Genomic DNA, 10,802 nt, shown 5'->3' with positions numbered 1-10,802 from the left:
TGAAGATTTAATAACAAAGTATCATTATTTACTGGTTCAAGTGTGAAAATACTGTAGACCTGAAAAACGAAGTTTAATTTGATGAAGTATCTATCTAAGATAGAGCCAGATGAATCGATTACTCCTGATTGGAGAATTGAGTAAGGCCGCTGTCAGGGTTGCCAGGCGTATGCGTAAGTTTTAAGCCAAATCGTTGTCAGAATAAAACCAAAATAAACCAAATTTGTTCTGCTCCGAAAAAGCCCATAAAAAGCCAAAAAGCCAATTAAATATCTAAGAAGCCAAATTCATTTAATTTGGTGGATTGCCTCGAGGGCCGTATCGTGTCAATTCAATCAGAAAAAATTTAGCCAGGGCGCAGACTGCATTGTATTGTTTCAAAATATTATTGTTACAAAAAAAGTTGATTGAACGACGCTTTTGAAATGATGTCTTGTTGCTATTAAAAATATTCAGGTGGAGGGGGGCAGGTTTCCTACCTCTTGAAAGCCGTTTCCCCAAGTTATGGAAATAGGAAAATTGAGAATATAAATTGTTTTCTTGGACATGTAAAAAGGCAAAATTAAGCTAAAAAGCCAAACTATTTTTCCAAATCCAAACAGCATTTAGAAAAGCCAAAATTGACATATTTGGCTTAAAAAAGGCCGAGTTGGCAACCCTCCATGTGGACCTTGGACTAAGCTGGCAACAAAAGCTCACGAATTGAATTGTTTACATGTCTAGACCAACGTGCTCTTTTCAGAAACAGGTTTACTTTTCTGTAGCAAATAAGAAACACCGCAATGCGACGAGAATGAACAACAATAAATACGCGTAAATTAATGAAGACTAATATGTTTATACACATAATACACTTTTCATTGCTTTCTCTTTCTCTATAGTGTTGCCGCACGGCCTGCCAATATGCATTTCATTGATTTCACATTGTTTATTTCGTCTACTTTAGGAAAAATAGTACAAAAATCATTTCATTTGATCGCGTAGTGCAAAGTGTAATCGAAGTCAGTGTGAATATTGAACCACAAATATAGAGTTTCTTAAAGACAAAAGTTTTTTCACAACCCCCGTACAGTAAAGTCTTGCCTAGAGCGGTCTAGACCACGTACAAGTTCAGCTACAAAACCGGTTTTGCCGCTGGCCGTCAGACCAGTCAATCAGGACCAACGAGTCTACAAGTCATGTGCTGGACTTAGGCGTTCCCATAATCTGAAAACAACAATTGCACGACACACCGGCATCAAGACCATCACGGCAACAGTCACCCAGATCGCTAGAACTTTTCAGACCCAGCAAAGGCATTAATCATGAGTAACAAGGTACTGATTTTTAATTTTCTTAACTATTAGATACTAACTATGAAACTGTGCAGAGATTAATTTCATCAATTGGACTGTGTAGATTTCGATGCTACCAAATGTAGTCCACTGTTTACAACATCGCGACTTGCTTCACTTTAGTTAGATTTAGAATATTAGTTTTAGAATGCAACAATTATTTTTTCTGACTGCTAAGCTTTGTTTATATTTATTGTCAATCTGACATGCCTATATTTGATCTACACCAAATTAACTCGGACAGGAAACGTAAAGATGTAAATGAAATTGACAACTAGCGCCAGACCTTGTTAAGTTTTGAAAATTCGAGTGTGTCAGATTTGAGTGATGTTAAGTGGCGCTTAACCTTCCGAAACTGATCACAGGAGATGAATAATTCATCAGCGATTATGTTTTTCGTTAACTATTCATAAACCACCTGAACTTTTATCAACTCCAGGCACAGCCTTCCAAAGTTAAAAGTAGAATGCAATCAGCCAGCCAGCCGACCTAAACCAAGAAGCTTTTTCAAGGGTTGTTTGCACTAAATGCGATGGGCAAATCGCTCTATGAAAATCTCGTATACCTTCGGTAGAAAGCCTATTATTTTATCTAGAAATCCTTTAAAATCTTTTTGTTTTTTATTAAATTCTCTTAAGCACTGTGCAAAAGTGAGAAGCAGCATTGGTCCCACCTTTAACTTAAAATGAACAAGCTATCTGCTCTCTGGGATACGCATACACTCTTTTTTTATAAGAAACAAAGGTCGATGTTGAGTACTCCAGTTGCCGTTCTTGATGCTGTATTTGGACGTGTGGAGTATATTTTTATCCCTTGTGTTATAAATTCTAGGCCAACAGGGCAATCATGTTTTGGGGTTTTACAAAATTTCGTTGTTCCCAGTTTTATCACAATTTTATAGTTTCTTATTTTTTTGCTTCGAGTACTGAAGTTTCTTAACTTTTCTGACTGTCCAGTACGAGGGGCGATTCACTCTTGCAAATAGCGTACGAGATTTGCCTAAAACAAAAGGATTTCTGGGGATTTTCAGATAAAACAATAGGATTTTCACAAAAGGTGTACGAGATTTGGTTAGAGTGATTTGCCCCTCGGTCTAGTACTCGTTTCTTATAGCCAGTTTCTTATAAAAAAATGAGTGTATTGGCGTGGACCCTCTGTTGTGGCTTAGAGATTTTCTTATTGTATGGGGTACGCATATTGGGATGGACCCTCTGTTGGTGGCTTAGAGGTTTTTATTGTATATGTCTTAAAAAATTTGTATCACAATCATACAAACTAACTTGACACTCACAGGCATTCATTCTCCTGTATCGAGTTAGTTTCTTCTAAATGTAAACATACGCAAACTGGACCAAACTAAAAGAAGAAAGCATTTTAGAATTATCTCACGATAAGCAGATGTGTAGAAGAAATTTTCTTTCAGCTGCTGATTTTAACGTAACGGTAAGTTAGGTTTTGTCAGCAAAGGGAACGTCACATAAAGCAGTTGAAAACGAGACGGTTGAAATCAGATCTGACTTGAGTACCCGCAGAGACAATACCACCTCTCCAAGGACGTGAAATGGACGTTTAAGGTGTGCCGAGGTACGACCCTAACTAAGTACGGTTTGAGTTACCTCGCTGACGTTACGTATGGCATCAGCTCCAATTGCGGACACACTTCTAGGGAGAGAAAACAAAACATTATGTCAAAAACGTTTACCGTAACCTTAAGTGACCTGTCTCTATAATAAGCCCTTACTCTCTATAATTTCCAAGTTAAAGGGTTCTCAGTATGGTTGACATTTTGAAACTTCAAATTTTCATTTAGTAAGAACAATTTTGGCCTGGCTTTTCTATTTTTTCGCATAATTTCAGCTTCGCCTGTTTCATATTTTGTTACTTTTTTTGTAATTGAATTTCCTTAGCATAGTAGTCTCCAGACATATCATGTGCTCGATAAAGTAATGAAAGTCTCTGTCATGGATGTTGCACTTGTACCTGCAGTTCCTTTTGAGCAAATGAACAATATTTGTTATAAACAACATCAATTTTAATGTTGTTAAATTGTAACTGTTGTTTCAGTTCTATGTTGTTATTGCTTTTTGTTGTTCTATTACTATTCTTTTATTTTTCAATTTTACTGGTATTTTATTTCTTCAGTTTTGTTTAACTTCAGTCTGCCGTGTTTCTTATGTTGTTTTTATTTTTGGGGCAAATCTCAGCCTGATATTTTTTTAAGAGTTGTTCTTATGAAAAAAGTTTGTATATGTAATGTATAACTCTATATAAGTGAAAGGAGCATTGGTTTTTAAAGCAGCACAAACTGGAGCAGGCCTGTCACTGGCTATTGTTTTCAAGGGGGTTTCCAAGTTCCATTTGCTGTCAGAGCGAATGAGACATCCTTAATTTGCCCACAAGTTTGGAAATTTACTGACTAAGCACTCCTTGATGGCAAAACAAATTTTGAATTAAAAAATATGCAAATGATTTTAAATTTTGTTTGATTGTTTTTCAGCTATAGAATGATGCCTAACGTCACAAAAATCTAATTTTAGAATTTATTAATTTTGATCCCATAACCTAAAAGAGTATCATGAAACACCTCTAAATTTGCAAAATCAGGCAAGTGTATTACAAAATGGCAGAGATATGGCCACATGTTTATTGGTTCTCTCCCCATCAAACCTCTGTATTTTGGTCTCTGTTCATAGCTCTATGAACAGAGCCAAAATAACAGTGATTTATTAGCAAGCTTCAAATCTTTAATTAGCCATATCTCAACCGATTTTAGACATATTTGGCCAATTTTGCGTATTTGAAAGTATTACATGGTGATCTTTTACGCTATGTGATTAAAGTTCAAAAATTCTGAAAATAGGTTTTTGATGATGTCACACTTTAGAACTCTATTGCTTTAAATTTAGATGGTCGTGTTGTTTAACACTATCATCGATTCTTATTTGTTGAACCTGTGTGTTACTTTTGCTCACTAATGTTTATAAAAATCAACTATTTAAAACAGTACTTCCTGTTGGTCCAAGTATAACCCAAATGTCCCCATTTTTTAATTACATAGTAGTGATTGAGCAAATTTAAGAAAACAAATTTCATTCACAGCGTGGATTGCTTGAGCGTCTAGATGCTGGAGAGGTAGTCATAGGAGATGGAGGATTTGTGTTTGCCCTTGAGAAGCGTGGTTATGTTAAAGCTGGGCCTTGGACACCAGAAGCATGTGTAGAACATCCAGAGGCAGTTAAACAACTTCATAGAGAGTTTTTGCGGGCTGGTTCAGATGTTATGCAAGCATTTACTTTCTATGCCTCTGATGACAAGTTGAGCAACCGAGGAAACAAGGCTGGTAGTTATGGGGTATGTTTTTTATCCTGATCCTTTCTTGGTAAATTTCTTATTTTTTAGCTTTAAATTCTAGATCCAGGGTGATTTAAGTGTCATATGTAATATTTTTTATTTTGCTTAAATTGGCTTATCTAATTTAGTGAAATACTGACAGTTGTAAATGCTTTATAACATTACAGTGTGCAGAAATCAACAAGGCTGCATGTCGAATTGCAAGAGAAGTTGCCAGTGAAGGTGGTGCTCTTGTGCTTGGTGGGGTATGTCAGACTCCTTCATATCTTAGTGGACTAGGAAAAGCAGTTGTGCAAGCAGAATTCAAGAAACAGTCAGATGCATTTGTGGAACTTGGTGTAGACTTTTTGCTTGCAGAATATTTTGAGCACATTGAAGAAATGGAATGGGCTATTGAGGTGTTAAAAGCAACAGGACTTCCTGTAGCATCATCAATGTGCATAGGGCCAGAGGGTGACCTTCATGGTGTGTCCACTGCAACTTGTGGAGTAAGGATGGCACAAGCTGGTTCTGATGTTGTGGGAATCAATTGTCATTTTGACCCTGATGTAGCACTTGCTGCTGTTGCAGAAATTAAGAAGGGGCTTGATGCTGCAGGCATCAAGAAGCATTTAATTGTCCAACCTTTAGGGTTTAAGACACCAGATGTTAATACACAAGGATTCATTGATTTGCCAGAATTTCCTTTCGGTGAGCATATAAAGTTTTTTCTACCTTGCCTTCTTAATGTTTCTATACCACTCATACTTAATCTATTTGCTTGGTTAGGGTTGAATGCGCAAAGAACAGCGAGGGGGAATTTGAACATGTTCTCTTGTTCTTGAATGCATATTTACAATTTAGCTACTTTGGCACATGTTCAATGTTAATCTTAATAATAAACTTTTTCCTAAAGCACTTGAACCAAGGATTTGCACAAGATGGGATATGCACAAATATGCTAGAGATGCTTATGAATTAGGAGTCAGGTACATTGGAGGATGCTGTGGCTTTGAACCTTACCACATCAGGGCATTATCTGAAGAGGTAAGAAGTTGAAAAAATCAGTTATTGTTTTTCCTTAGCTCTCAGTTGGTAACACTAATTACATTTTCAATACCTTGTGAAATACAATGTAAACCACAAACTATTTGAAGCAACAACAAAATGTATTGATTATTACCATGTTAATTAATGTATTAGCCTCGTATAAAGAATTGAGAATATGGATATTTTCCAGTTTTGTCTTCTGTTTTAACTGTTGGTTTTATTAATGCTATAATTTTAAAATATCTTCATGTAAATCACCCACATCTCTTGGCTGTTTTAGCTTTCTAAGGAAAGAGGTAAGCTCCCAGAAGGAACAGAAAAGCATGCCATGTGGGGTGGTGGACTTCTCATGCACACTAAACCGTGGGTCAGACAGAGGTGAGTCTTCAAATGTATTTGCTCTTGTTTATAGCTAACATTTACACGAGTTATTCTTCTAAATTATACATTCCAATATTTCTAACAAAGGGTCATGTCTGTCATGTCGGGTATGATCTGGTTTTTGAAAATAGAGGATTTTAAGCTTCATAAACATGGAATGTATAAAAATGATTCAAGAAGATGCCCTTTAGTTTTTGTAAGACGATCACCATGTAGCTTACAGCAAATTACTTTTGAAGTCAGAATGGTATACTAAGCATGTTTGCCAATAGAGCATTCTCTATGTAATAGTTTTAAAGACACTGAAAGGCCACAAGCCATCTTTCACCCATTATATTTTTGGAATAAAATCTTCTAGACATTCATCACAAAATACATATAACTGAATAGCCTTTCAGACTAAATAAAATTACCTCTTGTTCTTATAGCCTTTAGTCATTGGGGCTTCAAATTTGGAATGCATTGGGGCCTCAAATTTTGGAAGGCAAGAACAAAATGCAAATGCAATGCTGCAAACTTTCATCCTAGTTTAAGTAAATATTTAGATCATAAAAACAATTTCAAGAAGTTATATAATTTTATGGAAGAAAACCAAAAACATGAGCCAACTATTGTACAAATACTTCACTTTACACTGTTGGTCTGTATATTTCTAATAGAAAATATTTGCATCTGCATGGCTAAGGCTCATGATATTTATTTTCATTTTATTTTCAGAGCTAAGAAGGAGTACTGGCAGAACATAAAGCCTGCAAGTGGTAGACCGTTTTGCCCTTCTATGTCAAAGCCAGATGCTTGGGGTGTGACAGCTGGTCATAAACATTTGGCACAGAAGAAGGAAGAAACCACTGAAAATGAATTGAAGGCTGAAAGCAAAGAACTTGTTGGTCACTGAAAACTAAGCATTTTATCACAAAGATAGTTTTTTAATAACTGAAATCAATGAAACCACTGTAGATTTATTTTGACTTAAAGAAACAAGCAAACTTGTGGTTTTTTATCATATCATCTATATCTATTTAAAATATGTTGGAAATGATATGCAACAATCTCATGGGGGGATAGTAACTACCACATCCCTGCTACATGACAAGGCTTGAAAAAAGTTCATTTATTTTTAGAACCTTGTTTGTTTTGCTTAGTGCTGACTTGATCATAGCAAAAAGTTATCAAAACTTGTTTTGTTTGACAAGGATGGGAATTTTTGGTGAACCACTGAATAGTAATCTTTTTGAACAAAGAATAGTTAGCATCAAATGAAGATGCAAGTAGTTTCATAGGCCTAAGTAACTTAAACCTTGCAATACTTTGCACAAAAATATTGTTCATAGTTATATACAAATGTACAGAGTGCTTAAATTTAATTTAACAGCTATTTCAAAATGGTATGATATACAAATATGATTTGGTTCCTACATCAGGTACACAGTCATTTTCTATTTAAGAAAGTTTATTTTTTCATGTCTGAATTCCAAGTTGCTCCTGCATTCTAAGTTTCCAATGTTTTCCAAGAAGTTCAAGTAGTAATTTTAGGAGTCTTTTTGAGAACCTCTCCTGAAAATTAATGGTATGCATTTTGTGAGTTTCAGGAATAGTTAATAATGAAGTTCCTTATAAAAGGGTGGCATTTTAACTTTCATCATAAGCTCTTTGTCTCTTCGTGAAGACAGTTCAAATACGCTAAAAAATTTTGGAGAGATAAATTTGTACAAACAAAGTCACATTGTCCCAATAATAACGACAATGGTATAATATGATCTGTTTATTGGCACTTGGATCTTAATGAAGGCAAAATATTGAATTGAATTTATTTACTCACAATGGATATGAAGTATGTTTTGAGAATATCCCTGACGTCATCGCCAGTAGTGTCGTCCAGTTGCTCCTGATGTAAAGGTAATAAAATTAACCTTGTTTGAGTTACTTAAGAAAAGAGACTAAACTCGCGGAAAGGACATGTACCAAGCATATAGCGAACTGGGCAATTATGAACTACAACAAATCACTTATTGTACCCTACACCCCATGTATTCTTGTCAGTGTAACCACTCGTGCAGAATGCAAGAGGCCAATATCGCTACATAACGACTACAGTACAAGTCTGTTAATTTTGAATGTGAAATTCCTTTAGGCATTAAGAAGGAAATAATTACAAAAATCGCATATAGCAAGTGTCGTAGTTACATGGAATTTTGTTTCCTTGCTAACGACAATATTTATGGTTTATGGTTTTGTGGTTAGTTAAAAGCTGGATATCTATGGTTGGATAACGATCAAGGCAAAAAAAGCTGCTAGACAGAATGACGAAAAGATTACAAAATGAAGTTTCTCTAATGAACACGAATCACTCGAAATTTATCAAGTTGTTTTTCAGTTGGCATATGTACACAAAGCCTTTGCCAATGTTGAAGGCAACGTTTTGTCAAGGACCCGAAAACTATTGCTAGTTGTTGGCGATAACGATATCTCCTGTTTGAAGACAAACTATGCTTCCCTTTTCTGCGATATTACATTGAAATTTTCACCAAGACTAACCTAGTGAACGGAACTCTACATTGCTACTCTTCTAGTCCAAAATTGTTTATAAGATCTTTTCAATCAGATTCAAATTCAAAGAAGTGATGAGAATCATGTAATCAGTTACAGTGCTTTACAGAAAACTTGTTAGACAAACTCTATTTGTTAAAACATTTTTATTTTTACACATTAGACAGGCTTTAACTGTTTTATGCAACAATATCAAAATATCCGAACTTCAGCGCCTACTTTAAATTCTTTGAATATTAAAAGGACCGGATGTTTATGGAATTTCCTTGTCTCAATAAAATAGGTTGGATGTTATTAGGGTTCATGGCAGAGAAAGTGCGAAGGTAGGATGCGCATGCGCTTTACTTGTGTTCTTCTCTTTCAACAGTTATAGATAGTTTTTTTTTGACAAAAATGAACTTTTAAAATTTGATCACCCTAGGCTCTTCATCCAGTAACAATTCGATTTCTTCTGACGTCATGTCCAATATGCTGCATGCAATATCTCTGGCTTCTTTCATTGATTCTTGGCTCTTTTGCTTTTTTATCTCTTCGTCCCGTTTTAGCCTTCTCCTTTTCACGATAACAAGTTGAAGATGATGGGTATCTTTCAGTACAACCTCGACTAAATTCTAGGGGAAGAAATCGCATAAGGATTTCTTATTGTGTGAAGAACAACGATAGCTTGGGAATATTGATTAGGCTTGGCTAGGAAACCAGGCTTTGAACGCGGAGATACTGACAAACACGTGTAAACTTTGTAAATTAAAAGGTTTCCTAGGTCTATGCAACCGAAATAGGCAAATCTAACATCGATTTAACAATCATACGACAATGTTGTGGAAGAATAACTAATTATAATACTTGGATTAGGTGAGGATAAAATATTTACGAAAGCTGGTGCATCAAAACTGGTTTACGTATTGTACCAACAACTCGTGTTTTTCAAAGAAGAGAACCTGAATTTGAAAGATATGATATAAAAAAGATATGCAAATGTTCAGAATAATGAGTATAAGCGGGTGAGCCTGGTTGTTCCATTCAGTCTTCCATTTAGGGGTCCCTTGTGATGAACAGCTTCCAAGATAAACTGCAGGGATCGCATTCGTTTTTCTACTGGAACGCTTTTGGTATTTGTATTAAACACTAGTGTCATTTAATCTACTGTGTATAAGCAGCAGGCAGTACATGCTGAGATGTACGCAAGAACTATCGAACAATACAATTAGCTTTTTATCAAACAAAACGTTTTTAGCAACCTGACTGAAAGGAAACAAATAACAATGAACAAATTTAAATTATTCACTTCAATGATACCGAGTTTTGAAAATTGAGCCAGCTGAGAAAACAGTTTTGAAAATGGCAGCTATTCCTGCAGGAATGGGCGTCAAAAATTTTGAATTCTTATTTCTGGTTAATTCTAAGGATTCTATTCAATTAAAGCCAAAATCTTTCTGGTTAAGCATCATACTATATCATATCTGAACACTTTTTGCACGTATAAACGCACGGGATGGTTACTGTTTCGTTTGAAGGAAGGGGAAGTTTGAAAATGAGCCCGAGCAATCAAACAAGGGAAATTGGCACTTCGTGACTTTAGCTATCAGGTTAAAAAGTCACATTTTTTACTTTGAATATTTTATTATAATAACGAAAAACATTAATCCACACGTTTTAATTATTGATGCTCTAAAGTCTATGGTAGGCTGTTGCTCTTTAGATGAAAACAGCTTAACTTCTTGCGGTTAATAACCGACAGATCTTACAGACATGCAAATTTGACACTTTTTTTGTATTTTCTATTCTGTGACGAAGCTTTCTGACACGTTAGAAATATGCATTGTTTATAAAACGCTAAATGGCTAGTGCCAATCTGCAGTGATATTTGCTAATATTTGTTGTTGAAATCATCATGTAAGTTTACTTTCACATTGCAATGTAAATAGGGTTAGGTAAAATGATTGTGAGAGAGAAATATAAGTCAGAAAAGCTCTTTTTCGAGACCCTCTCTTTCATATCCACGAATGTTGCCCCGTTACTGTGAGAAGATGGCTACGATACTTCTGAATCCGAGGTGTTTGAATGTGGTAGTCACCGTTACTTTGATCGTGTTCATTATTGTTTGTTCTCGACGCGTTGCGGTGTTTCTTGTTCTCCATATTTTTATCGATTTTTCGCTGC

At 35.4% G+C, this 10,802-nt stretch overlaps 2 protein-coding genes across 4 annotated transcripts in view; one reads left to right on the top strand and one right to left on the bottom strand.

Annotated features, from left to right (window-relative positions):
* Positions 1–1,152: 1,152 nt before the first annotated feature.
* On the top strand, positions 1,153–7,081 carry LOC135687789 (betaine--homocysteine S-methyltransferase 1). Its single transcript, XM_065204441.2, has 6 exons — positions 1,153–1,316; positions 4,434–4,685; positions 4,853–5,375; positions 5,581–5,711; positions 5,995–6,092; positions 6,813–7,081. Exons 1-6 carry the CDS (start codon positions 1,305–1,307, stop codon positions 6,988–6,990), a joined length of 1,194 nt encoding a protein of 397 aa, XP_065060513.2. The 5' UTR covers positions 1,153–1,304; the 3' UTR covers positions 6,991–7,081.
* The window catches only part of LOC135687787 (centlein), a 25,475-nt gene continuing 19,717 nt past the window's right edge, over positions 5,045–10,802 (bottom strand). For 2 of the 3 annotated variants that reach the window (XM_089114659.1, XM_065204438.2), the window contains exons 31-33: positions 9,059–9,253; positions 7,915–7,980; positions 5,045–7,649 (exon numbers count right to left, since the gene is read on the bottom strand). In XM_089114659.1, coding sequence (XP_088970785.1) covers positions 7,554–7,649; positions 7,915–7,980; positions 9,059–9,253 — 357 coding nt within the window. In that variant the 3' untranslated portion in view covers positions 5,045–7,553. The other variant, XM_089114660.1, reaches the window with a different exon arrangement.

This window comes from Rhopilema esculentum, chromosome 20 (assembly GCF_057945365.1).
Source record: "Rhopilema esculentum isolate cy_ngs chromosome 20, ASM5794536v1, whole genome shotgun sequence".
Lineage (NCBI taxonomy): Eukaryota > Metazoa > Cnidaria > Scyphozoa > Rhizostomeae > Rhizostomatidae > Rhopilema > Rhopilema esculentum.
This window is presented reverse-complemented; position numbering and strand designations above follow the sequence as displayed.